Source organism: Bos taurus, chromosome 7 (genome assembly GCF_002263795.3).
Source record: "Bos taurus isolate L1 Dominette 01449 registration number 42190680 breed Hereford chromosome 7, ARS-UCD2.0, whole genome shotgun sequence".
Taxonomy (NCBI): domain Eukaryota; kingdom Metazoa; phylum Chordata; class Mammalia; order Artiodactyla; family Bovidae; genus Bos; species Bos taurus.
This window is the reverse complement of record NC_037334.1, coordinates 94,386,192-94,399,312: the sequence shown is the minus strand read 5'-3', so window position 1 is coordinate 94,399,312 and position 13,121 is coordinate 94,386,192. Positions and strand designations below refer to the sequence as shown.

Below are 13,121 nucleotides of genomic sequence, written 5' to 3'. Positions count from 1 at the left end.
CAGAGAACATTGCCACAGTTGCTAGAGCAGTTCTCTCATTAGTCATGTTTCTGTGGAAATGTTTGAGAAAAAGATAAAGGAAGACTCTGAGTTGGAGAGGTAGGCAGAGCTAGCAGTGCAAGGTAACGACAGCGTAGGACAGGATTTCTGTGGGAATCAGCGACAGCAAGCCACAAAGCTCTATTTCCATTCTCCACTTGGTGAAGAAGATTCTATTGTGTTCTGTGGAATTGCCACTTCTTGAATATTAAAGTCAGAGTTTGATTCTATACTGTTTGCACCGATGAAATGTTAGTGAAACTCTTTTTATATCTCTGTCAGAGCGATGTTGGCGAGTTCACACACATTTAATAACATTACATGAATTCATTGCCGAGAGTAAGCAGGGTCGTTTTTCTCTGAGCCATGCTGTTATTCAAATTTCCATTTGTGGTCTGTGCCATAGGGAAGAAGTTGATGATTTTGAAAACGCATGTCTGATTTAGCAGGGGAAAATTTTCAATTTTAGTTTGTAAACATTTGAGACCCCCAAATGTGATGTTTGTTATGTAATCTAACAGTTTTGCGGGGGGAAACTCGATCCCTACTGGTTTGAGAGAGAGTTGAGTCATATCCTGTGAATGTGAAGCAACGGTATTTAAACATCACGGGTTCCTCTTACTTTCATTCTAAGTCGCTGCTGTTCAGAGCAGCAAGTGTTCTCTGCAAAGAGGCTGCTACTAGCCCTGAGAGGAGTACAGCCTTTCTTGCTGGGATTCAGTAACGAAAGCCAAGTCTGAGGATGCAGTTCTGTCACTGGAGTGAAAGATGTTTTGTTTATTTCTAATCAACTATGCTGTATAGCTGCAAGCTGAAAGGTGCCTGTAATTTGCCAGTTATTTGTAATAAGGTAAGTGTTATATTTTGATTTACTCACTGTACTGTGGCAGCCTTGAATTAACGTGGCTGTTATAGAATGTGATCATGCCTCAGAAAATGCCTTCTCGCAGGATCTTAAAGGTGGCTTGGAGATTCTTGTGCAAATAATTTTGAATTTATGATACAGCCCACTTGTGAGAAACTTAATAGATTGATATTGCTTGCATGATAGTTTTTAATGATCAATATAGTGCCTGAGATGTGAAAACATTGTAGTAGCTTTGTATTGTTTTTAAGGATTAAGTAGTACCAGAATCATTGTTTTTCTTCTTGCTACCCTGTCATCTTGGTTAAAGGTAAAATGTAAATGCATAAAATTCCTATGATTATATTTGGATTTTATTCAAAATAATGATAGCTCAATAACTGTATTTCTCCATTACAAAAAAAGTGGTCTTAGTGATTTTTAGAAAGTTGAAAAGTAGTGTCTCTTGCTTTGACTTTTTATTTAAGTGAAAGGCCATTATTTTTAAACTTCTCATCCAGTTGTTTCAAATTGTATATGAGTTTATTATCAGAAGTCTGTCTGCTGAGCTGTAGTTGGAGACACTCATATATATATATTGTATGGATGGAGAAATCTGTGGATTAGAGAAGTGGACAAGAGGCTTGCTTTTGAAATTCTTGAAGATTGCTGAGGAAGGTGGGAATGGAAAACAGGAATGTTGTCTTGGTTTTTTATTGATTAAAGAAATGGTATCAAATCAGAGCTAAGGTGTATCTGGTATCATATCACTCTGGATAGTCATATTTAAGGCATTTGAATTCTTCTGAAGTAGAAAAGGTTAATTTGATTGTGAGAGCTACAGCTGTGAATTTGTGAGATGTTGATGAAGGGATTTTCTATCTTTAGTGACAGTTGGCATTAGAATACTTTTTCTTCTTAATTGACCCACTGTCATGCTTAGAGATTATTTCATTTCTATTCAAAATTATGCCCACTACAAAATTGCTAGACTCTAACTACAACTTGGAGGTTATTTTCCATTAGATATATACATTTAATAACTCATGTTTTGCAAAGGCTGAAGTGAAGGCATGAAATTTTCCTCTTCTGTGAAGAGGAAATTAAAATTAGTTTAGCTTCCAAATATTTAAAGGCAGTATTCTGAATTAGAAAAGGAAAACTTCAAAGAAAATGACTTAGCACTCTGTGAGCTTTGGAGACCTTGCATAGTGAAAAGGCACATATCCCAAAATGTGAGAACACAAGAGGTTATAAATAGAGCAACCTGATGTTTGATATATAGAAAACTCTGCTTTTATGCCTGGACAAGGGTGGAGCTGTTCTGTTAAGCATTCTCCTTGAGATTGTTTCCTTATGCTATATGTGAATTAGGAAATGTCAATAAAGCGATAGAGTGTAATAATCTACATCAAGACAAAAGCATATCTTATTACAATTGACACTGTTTCTGATTCTTAAATCTGGATTATAATGCCCATCCAAACTGTTATTGTGAATGAAAACTCAGGCTGATGAAATGCTGTAAAACTCAAGTTTTGATAATATGCTCTGTTACAAATGTAGACTTAATTTTAATGACACTGTACAGCCAACTGGTAATTACCTGATTAGATTGCTTCTCCTCCTTCCTCTCTGTTGCCCTCATCCTTTGGCTGTTTTCCTGCTCCTTTGCACATCCAAGATGAGTGTGGGTAATGGGTAGAGAGAGAGGAGGAAAGCGAACAGACCAAACAGGGTCCCGTCTCTCTTTCTCACCTCTCATAATGGTTCTGGTGGGGAGCGAGGTCAGAAAGAGGTTAGATTTAATGGCAAAAACAAGTCTTTTAGATTTCAATTATTTAGGAAATTCCTTGACCTTTGAGACAAAGAATAATTGGGAGCATGGTTGGGACAAATTTATATACCTTACAGAATTATTGCAAAGAGGTAGTATCACATCTGTTGTATAATTTTAACTATAATGTTTTATATATGTTTCTGTGGAATTGTTTTTGTGTCTTCTTGAAGGAAAAGCACTGACAAGATATCAGAGATACTCAGAATTCCACTCTGGATTCAGACCATTTATTTTCAGAAATGAGGGTCTCCTTTTTCTCTTATTTTGTAAACTATTTTACTTGTGAATTTCTAGCTTATATAAAAATAGTATGCAAAGGTAAGCTCCAAAAATAAAAATAAAAACCTAATTTTACCTAAGCCTCAGTGCCGTTGGAAAATTTCAAATAGCTAAAGAAAAAGATACTTACCAAGTGGCAATTACATCTTGTCTTTAATCTAAAATCAACACCCAGTTAGGGGCTACATTAGCAGAAGCACATAACATAAAATTTTAAATATTTTTCTTTATAAGTAAAGCTTTGTCTGAAGGGTTCAGGGTGAGAAACTACAGAGTAGGAAGAAATTATTTTATAGAGTACTTTTTCTGACTCCTGAAAACTAAATCTTTCTGGGTTATGCTTTACATCTTAGAGTCTCTAGTGAATCCTACTGGATAGCAAAAGCAGCACATTCACTGGGAAAAATAAATAGTGATCGCTGTCCTGCCTACTTCTGAAAATCTGTTATGAGGGTCACATCTACTTCTGAAAATCACATGAGACTTTGTGAGAAGGCACTTGTGAACTCGACAGAACTTGTAAATATCACTATCACCGAATAAGATATACAGAGTTACATAGATATTTGGAGGTGAACTTAGATGTGTTTATCTTCTTACTTCAGAAAGAAGGGAATTAGGTCCAGAATGCTTAAGGAAAGTGCCTAACTTCACTCAACTAGTGCCTAAACCTGGATCTTTTTATCTCCTCAGTTAGCTAGAAATTGATCACAAGATTAGCTGTTTCCTGCTGTTAAGAGTGTTTCTGGGTTTTTATAAAGATAAATACTATTTGCAGCATTGGTGCACATCCTTATAGGAAACTATATCCTTGCAGAGTGTTTCACAGAAGACATATTGCCCTGTCTACAAGTTTTGTGGGCTGAGAATTCTCGTTGGCTCTAGTTTAACGGAGCACAAATTTGTGGAGTGAAAATCAAACTACAGCATCTGACTCTTGCGATCTCTTAGCGATTGCTACAGTAGAAGTGTCCAGGCTCTTCTCTGGAGAGTTGAATCATAAAAGTAAACATGTGAAATGAATGGGGGCTTGATTTTGTAGCTTTTAAAACTGCAGATAGTATGGTAGATTGTTCTGATGCTTGTTGAAAGTGGCTAGTAAAAAAGAGATTCTTCCAAAGGTTACCCTTAAAAAGAGATTAGGAAAATTAAAAAGAACAATTAACTTCCATTCATTTCTGTTAGAATTGATCTGGCTCTTTTACATTTATGGAACACTAATTTTCAGAGAGATGAGATGGGAGAACAATGACTTTTCATAATTATAAAAGTTAATGACATATATCCTATGATGCTAATGAACAAATTAGATTCATAAATAAAAAAATTTTTAAAGCCTCTTAACACTAAAATTAGAAGACAGGTTAATTAAAAGGTTTCTTGTGTTGGTGGTATTAATAAGGTTTATATCTAATTCCTAAGAATTCAAAATAGGGTAACCATTTCCTTTAATAAAAAATGTGCCTCTCGTGAAAAGTATATACTATAATCTTCATTTCCTGTGTTCTAATTTATACCTTCAATAAATAAGTGGAATTTAACATCATGCAATCTTGCGAACAGATCCTAGCTCTGCTTTGTAATAAAATTCAAGTGTACCTTGATTGCAAGAACTGCATAAATCTATAACTGATAGGAGATAAAGGAAAACTGATTTGAAAAGACCTTGATGCTGGGAAAGATTGAAGGCAGGAGGAGAAGGGGACAACAGAGGATGAGATGGTTGCATGGCATCACCAACTCAATGGACATGAGTTTGAGTGAACTCCAGGAGTTGATGATGGACAGGGAGGCCTGGCGTGTTGCAATCCATGGGGTCACAAAGAGTCGGACACGACTGAGCAACTGAACTGAACTGATGAAATGAATAGTTTAAAAACTTCACTAAACATTAGTGTGGTGAGATTGTGTGTGATCTGAGGGACAGAGCTCTGGGCTGTAGGGTGGGTAGTGGGAGAAGCAGTATTTTTTTGTACCCTTGATACCTCCTGTGGTTTTGGAACTGACAAGGAAGCCCATGTCTTCTTTTGATTTTGTTTTCTTATCTACAAAGTTGACAACACATGTCCATGCTAGATGACAGTCCCACACACCCTATAGGGACTTTGTAAATACTGGTTACTCACCCTATGAACATCCAGGTGGGTGAAGCACTTCCAGGTCAATCACAGAGTCCATAGAGGTACCAGTGTCGTTAAGTACCAAGTGCTGGGCTTAGTTGCTCGGTCATGTCTGATTCTTTGTGACCCAATGGAGATTGCCAGGCTCCTCTGTCCTTGGGGATTCTCCAGGTAAGAATTCTAGAGTGGGTTTCCATGTCCTCTTTCAGGGGTTCTTTCCAACCCAGGGATCAAATCCAGGTCTCCCACATTGCAGGCAGATTCTTTACCATCTGAGCTATCAGGGAAACCCATGATTACTAGAGTGGGCAGTCTATCCATTCTCCAGGGGATCTTCTTGACCCAGGAATTGAACCTGGGTCTCCTGCATTGCAGGTGGATTCTTTACCAGCTGCGCTACCAGGGAAGACTGTTTGTGCCAAGGTTGGTAATGAATATCCCCTTAAGAGATACCCAAGTAGAAAAGCTTCAGAGATGGTTTATTGGGTTTTAATTCCATCTTAATTCATTGAGGTACTCAAATTAGTCACTTTGTCTCCCTTTACTTGAGTCATTTCACTAGTGGGATGGATTAGTAATATTCCTTCATGGCAATTTACTGCATACCCAAATGTAACAAAACAAATTTCAAATTCTGCTCTCCACAAGTGTTTCTAAGACGAAAATAGCAATAATGGCTAACAAGTAAGTCAGTCTCTATAATATATTTTAATGAATTGTCTTAATTTATTTCTTAAAAGTACCTTATGGGATTTGGGCACTATTATTATTGTTCCCTTTCACAGGTGAAGAAACTGAAATATAAATTAGGTGACTTATCCCAACAATCACCCAAATGGTATTATAATGATCAGAGTTGAACCTAGGTAGTCAGGCTTCAGAGCCAAGATTCTTTATGTTCTATGCTGCCTCCAGTTAGATTAGCTTGATCCCAGTAATATGAAGTGACTGCTATAAAGTACTACAGAAAGGAAAACAAATCTTTTAAATGTTACTACATTTAATTATTTTGATGACTCCAGCATTCTCACTTGTGGTGAAACCCAGGCCTTTATGAATCAGAAATAAACTGAAGTTATTTGGGAATTCATAGCGAATGAGGCTAGTAATAATGCAAAATGCATTGGAAATGAACAGACATAACCAGTCCTTCTAGGGAATCTAGTCTTGGGTGCTGTGAAAAGATTTCATATTTTTGAGAGAGAAACAACTTTCAAGGCACACATTGTCAGCAGTCCTAGGAAAGCTCCTGGAAATTTGTGTGTTTTGAGGGAGAATTAATGTCATGTCCCCTTTTCTTTGTCAACTCTAAGAATTCCTGATAAAAGCCATTTGTGGGAAGGAGCATATTGAGTGAATAGTAGAAGGATTTTAGGTCCGTTATGTGACTACATCCATTTTGATCTGCCTTCTCCAAAGATTCCACAAGTTATGCTTGAAATTCTTGGGTAATTTTCTTTTTTAAAAATTTTATTTTTAATTGAAGGATAATTACTTTACAATATTGCATTGGTTTCTGCCGTACATCACTGTGAATCAGTCATAGGTACACAGGTGGCCCCTCCGGGCCCTTCCCACCCATCTAGGTTGCAACAGAGCCCTGGTTTGGGTTGCCTGAGTCATGCAGCAAATTCCCACTGGCATCTGTTTTACATATGGTAGTGTATATGTTTCCATGCTACTCTCTGAGTCCATCCCACCCTTTCCTCCCCCAACCCCGTGTCCATAAGACTGTTCTCTGTCTGTGTCTCTATTGCTTCCCTGCAAATAGGTTCGTCAGTACCATATTTCTAGATTCCATATATATGCTTTAATATATGGTATTTGTGTTTCTCTTTCTGACTTTCTTCATCTGTACCATAGGTTCTAGTTCATCCACCTCATGAGAAATGACTCATATGTGTTCCATTTTATGGCTGAGTAATAGTCCATTGTCTGTATGTACCGCAGCTTCTTTATCCCTTCATCTGTCGATGGGCATCCAGGTTGCTTCCGTGTCCTAGCTATTGCAAATAGTGCTGCAGTGAACATTAGGGTACCTGTGTCTTTTTCAATTTTGGTTTCCTCAGGGTACATGCCTAGTAGTGGGATTTCTGGGTTGTATGGTAGTTTTATTCCTAGTTTGTAAAGGACTCTCCATACTGTCTTCCGTAATGGCTCTATCACTTTACATTCTCTTGGGTAATGTTCAAACCCTCGTGTTTCCTTAAGTCTCAAAGACAAGAACTTGCTTCAGGATGCTTTGTACCCTCAGTGCTCGCACAGTGCTTAGCACACTATGAACCTTCAGGAAGGATGCCTAGCAAGTTGGCTGGCCAGCTGGATGGATGGATGAATGGATAGACAATGGGAATGAACGGGCACATCCAGATCTTCTCCAAGTCATGACTCATGTACCTAGACTGAATTGGGATCAGCCTATTACTGAACTTGTGAGCGCAAGGGAATGAAATGTTAAATGTAAAAGCATTTAGTTCAGTTCATCTCATACTTCATCATCTGATGGTTTTCAATATAAAACTGACATATCTAGAAATCATTTCTTGCCACAAGCTTTTCCCACTGCATCATGTTAGAGATTCTTTAATTACACTATGGAACCATAGTTGGTTTACTTCCTTAATTCAAAAGCTAAATTGATACAGATATATACATACATAATTGACAAGTGTTATACATGTGCATAGAGAGAAATAATAAAATTAAAAGGTCAAAATAAATGTGAACAGCCAAATTAATGGGAATTGTCAGAATTTGACTATTTTAAAATTTATTGTGGAAGGCAATAAAAAATTCAGAAGAAACAATTAAAGCAGCATTTCAAAGGAAAGAAAGGTATTTTTTAAAATAAATTTAAAATATAGACTTCTTTCAGTCTTAGAACTGAAACTTGGTTTTTCCACAAAATTTCATTAGAGAGCTCAAATAAGAGGTCTGGTAACCAAGGTTTGTTTGGCATAATCAGTCAATTTTAAAGGATTGTTTCCAAAATGAGAATGGTGACTAAGGGCTTGGGTTAGGAAATGCTGCAGAGTTTGAGAAAAGGTATTAAGGTCATTCTTGTTTCAAGTTTTCCAGTGGGGAAAACACAGAGAAAACATTCCTGTAAAAGCATCTGTTCAAAAATAAAATATATACAAGTTTTAGACAATGGGAGCAACTCTATTGCAAAAATTACACATTTATCCTTGACCCAAAGCAGTCATTAAAAACAAAACATTAAAAAAAAAAAAAGAAAAAAATCCCAATCAGCAAGAAATTATTGGATAAATATTCTTTTCCCTGGTCCTAAACACCATAGCACATGTTCACTATTCAAAGATGTTCTAATTTTTTGTGTCCAGGTGTCTGGTATTATTTGAATTTCATTTGAGTCCTGTGGCTCACTGTTTTCTCAAGAACCATCTTGCTTACAAATAGTATGTTCCGTGTCAGCAATCAGTGGCAAGGGTTACCCTGCTCAACAGTGGACTGCCTTTTACATCACAGAGTCTGGCCCTCGGTTTCAACATTCTTCCAATGAAGGATTCACCTTGTAGCCTCGCTCACATTTTCCAAAGACTAAGAACATTTTTTAAGACAGAACTCTTGACTTGTTTTTTTTCTTATCAATTCAGTGGTTGCTATGAATATTTAAATCAATTCTGAAACAATTACTTCCAAGTTTATCTGGCCACACTGTCTCGAAAGCTTTTGCTAAGCCCATGCCTGGAGTTTGAGAAATGTTTATGCTATTGATAGAGAGACAACACACACACACACACACACACACACACACACACACAATGAGGTTAATCAGTTAGATAGATAATTAATGAATGATGAATTAATTAGTGACTATCTCATGGTAAATGTGTACTCTAAATTGTTAATAGCTATAAGGAATCATTAATACACCAGACATAAGAAGACTCTAGCCTTATTATCTGTTTTAAATCATTGACAGATAGCACAGAATATTGACATTCAAGAGTTTTTGAGAAGGATATTGCAGTTCCAAAGATATCCAGATTACTACCAGGAAGTCACTAATATCAACAGGGAATATGACTTCTTAGGTCATATGACTTTCAAGAGACAGTATTAAGGTGGTTATTGTTTCAACCTTTCCAAGGGAGTAAAAAATAGAAAATTTTCCTGTAAAAATATTTGAACAAGTGAAACTAAATAGGGTAAAAAATATATGGAAATTTGAGACGAGAGAAGCAAATGTTTTAGAAAAAATAGTTTTGTTCATGGGTCCTACATGGTGATGCAGAGAGTAGAGGTCCCATATGGGTGATTTTTATATAACAGACACGAATATGACTTTTTAAGAAATCAACTAATGTCTTAAAGGGCTTCCCTTGTGGTTCAGCTGGTAAAGAATCTGCCTGCAATGTGGGAGATCTGGGTTCCATCCCTGGGTTGGGAAGATCCCCAGGAGAAGGGAAAGGCTACCCACTCAATATTCTGGCCTGGAGAATTCCATCACAGAGTAGGACTCAACTGAGTGACTTTCACATGTACATGTACAATGTCTTAAAACTATTATTTGCTACATTAAAATATATATCTAATTGTACTCTGAGATCTTCCTCATCATGTCTGTTATTTTTTGTATGTTTTCATGAAAGACTGCTATTGCATTTTACAATTTTAATTGAAGGTTTTTTTTTAAACAAAAATTAAGGTCAAAGTTAATGAAAAGCTAAATAGCAGTTTTATCTAAAAAATACAATATTATTTTATTTAATAAGTCAAATAAGTTCAACATAGTGTGCCAGCGGTAAAATTTCTGGTTTCTTCCTTTACCTGAGCAGCATGTAATTCATATTGACAGCTTCTGGAATTAGAAGGTGCCTTAAGATAGACTAGCTCAACTCCTTATATTTTCAAGTGAGGAATATTCTGGCACGAGTAAATTAAATGACTTTTCCGAGATTATATACACCCAACTCACAACAGAGTCAAGCTGAACCTGGGGTTCTCACATGCAACAATGCAGTCTTTTTTACTCTCTTAGTCACTGAGAGCATCATTTTCTGAACTTAGTATTCAAATGCTGCATGGGATTTTCACTTCATCTTTAAATCGCTCAGTCACGTCTGACTCTTTGCAACTCCATGGACTATACAGTCCATGAAATTCTCCAGGCCAGAATACTGAAGTGGGTAGTCTTTCCCTTCTCCAGGGGATCTTCCCCAACCCAGGGATCAAACCCAGGTCTCCCGCATTGCAGGCAGGTTCTTTACCAGCTGAGCCACAAAGGGAAGCCCAAGAATACTGGAGTGGGTAGCCTATCCCTTTTCCAGTGGATCTTCCTGACCCAGGAATCAAACCAGGTCTCCTGCATTGCAGGTGGATTCTTTACCAACTGAGCTACAAGGGAAGCCCTTTCACTTCGTACTAAAATTTTAATTGTGCATGGCATAAATCAACTTAAGTTTGCCCCAATTTCCTTTCAGCCACACACATTTTTTACCATATTTTTGGAAGGGCATATTTTTTTTAACCCAGTTTCTCCACAGAAACTTTTCCTAACACCTGTACGCTTACTTTTGTTCTATGCACTTGGCCATGAAGATGCACTTGTAATTACAGAAGTGGGCCCACATTTAACCACTCTTACAGATCTAAAACTGGTTAGATTTTCCACCCCCTCCAACTTTCCAGAACCTCAACACAAACTCCTACATCAAACTGACAGAAAACTCCATAAACGGGAATTATTGTATTAGGAAACAACATACACATCACTTCAAATCATTCAACCAAATAAATGGGAACAATTATTGAACAATGCTCCGTACTAATAACTGTTCTTTTGTCATCAAAATAATGATGAGCTGCAAGTTCCCAGCCCCATTGCCTCTCTGCGTGGCTCCTGCAGAAGCTGGGCGGCCACACCCAGGCAGAGGCGGTCAAGGCACAGGGTGCTGTACCTCTCCAGGTGGAAGATTCTCTTAGGAGATGGCCCAGGTAAAGGCGGCACCAGATAATCTGGTCCACTCTCTTTCTTTTAGATATGAACCAGCAAAGTCTGTGCTTGATTGGGATTCTTATTTGCAGCTGCAGTGGTGAGTGAGGAAGCGACTTTTTCCAGCGTATTCTTCAAAACGCTAGTTCTATGAAATCAGCATTCCGTAATCAAGTAACTTTGGGAAAACGGCAGATTGTTTTCCGCCTCTGAATATTCACACTGGAGGCAAAAAAAAAAAAAAGGCATCAAAAGCTTGAAAATTGGGGATGGTGGTTGTTTAATATTCCTTAACCCAATATTTCCCAAATAAATCCATTTTCAAAATATGACCTATTAACATTATGAAACACACTTGGGAAACACAAAATAGACATTTTTCTCACTGACTGTATGTCCTGGAAAGGGTGGTCTTGGAAATGTCAATTTACTGTTCCCTCAGGGGTCTCTGTCCCTGTTTTTGTTTGTCAGTTGCTAAGTCTTGTCTGACTCTTTGCAACCCCATGGACTGCAGCACACCAGGCTCGCCTGTCCATCACCAACTCCCAGAGCTTGCTCAAACTCATGTCCATTGAGTTGGTGGTACCATCCAACCATCTCATCCTCTGTCATCCCCTTCTCCTCCTGCCTTCAATCTTTCCCAGCATTAAGGTCTTTTCCAATGAGTCGGTTCTTTGTATGAAGTGGCATCAGTCCTTCCAATGAATACTCAGGGTTGATTTCCCTTGGGATTGACTGGTTTGATCTCCTTTCTGTCCGAGGGACTCTCAAGAGTCTGCTCTAGCACCACAGTTTGGTGCTCAGCCTTCTTTGTGGTCCAGTTCTCACATCTGTACATGATTATTGAAAAAGCCATAGCTTTGACTATACAGACCTTTGTCAGCAAGTAGTTTCTCTGCTTTTTAATATGCTGTCTAGATTTGTCATAATTTTTCTTCCAGGGAACAAGTTTCTTCCAATTTTATGGCTGCAGTCACTATCTGCAGTGATTTCAGAGCCCAGGAAAATAAAATCTGTCACTGTTTCCACTTTTTCCCCATCTATTTGCCATGAAGTGAAGGAATTGGATGACAGCCTCTCATAACATGAGCTCAAGATGGAACGTAAGAATAATTTTGACTTTGAAATTTTTAACTTCGTTCAATAATACCCAAGGTGCTGTTTCTCTGAGCGGGTCTGATGATGAAAGGACAGAGGCTCAGGGCAGAGAGTAATAAACCACTGAAGTGGGAGATGGAGAAAATTTCACAGAAATGCCCCTTTAGGCTACATTGAGCAGGGTGTATTGGTGTTTTCCAGATGGATAAGAGCATAGGTGTAGAGGCACCACTCAACATAAGAGTTCAGGAAACTGTTGTTGTTGTTTTAAAAGTGTCTTTGGAGTCTGAGGTGGAAAGGGGTGTGGCTGACGAGGCAGGCCAACCCAAGTCCACTCCTTGAATTCTTTCGCTGCTGAGCTGTTAAGCTTGGCAACCAAGTCTCAGCAGCGGAGAGCAGTTGAACCAGGAGGCTGGATGAAGAGAAAACGAAGGCAGGGAGGAAACTGAGAGTCTGTTGCCTCTTGGTCAAAGAATACCTTCGGCAAGTGCCACTGTGTGGGCTTGACTCCTCCTCTGTCCAAGGATAAGAGAGAATTAAGAGGCTGCCTGGTGTGGGGCGTGGTGGACTTCCTGAGAAGCTCAGCTGTATAGGATAGCTGGGCCGGTGAGCTGTGATGTGACCTGAGGGTATTATGATGAACTATAACAAGGAGCAGAAAGGGCAGCTGGCACCAGGCTTGAGAGAGGCTTCCTAATACATCCCCTGGAAACAGGTGGAAAGCAGACAGGCTTGGAGCTGAAAGACCTGGGTTCAAATCTAGTCCTCCCCATGTGGTAGGTGACTTTGAGAACACTGACATCTCTGGGTTTGAGTGTCCTCCTCCAAAAATGAGAATGAAAATACCTTATTTGGAACAAGCTACTGTAGGTCAGGAGAAGGCAATGGCACCCCACTCCAGTACTGTTGCCTGGAAAATCCCATGGACAGAGGAGCCTGGTA

General features: G+C 38.5%; 1 protein-coding gene across 10 annotated transcripts in view; it reads left to right on the top strand.

Moving 5' to 3' along the window:
* Positions 1-13,121, top strand: part of MCTP1 (multiple C2 and transmembrane domain containing 1) — a 1,071,916-nt gene that overhangs the window by 193,119 nt on the left and 865,676 nt on the right. Inside the window, exon 1 of one of the 10 annotated variants that reach the window (XM_059888269.1) lies at positions 663-889. The exons of 8 other annotated variants lie outside the window; for them this stretch is intronic. In XM_059888269.1, the coding sequence (XP_059744252.1) occupies positions 833-889 (57 nt within the window). In that variant the 5' untranslated portion in view covers positions 663-832. Of the gene's footprint in view, positions 1-662; positions 890-13,121 lie in introns of those variants that run through there. One more of the 10 variants, NM_001104987.3, reaches the window with a different exon arrangement.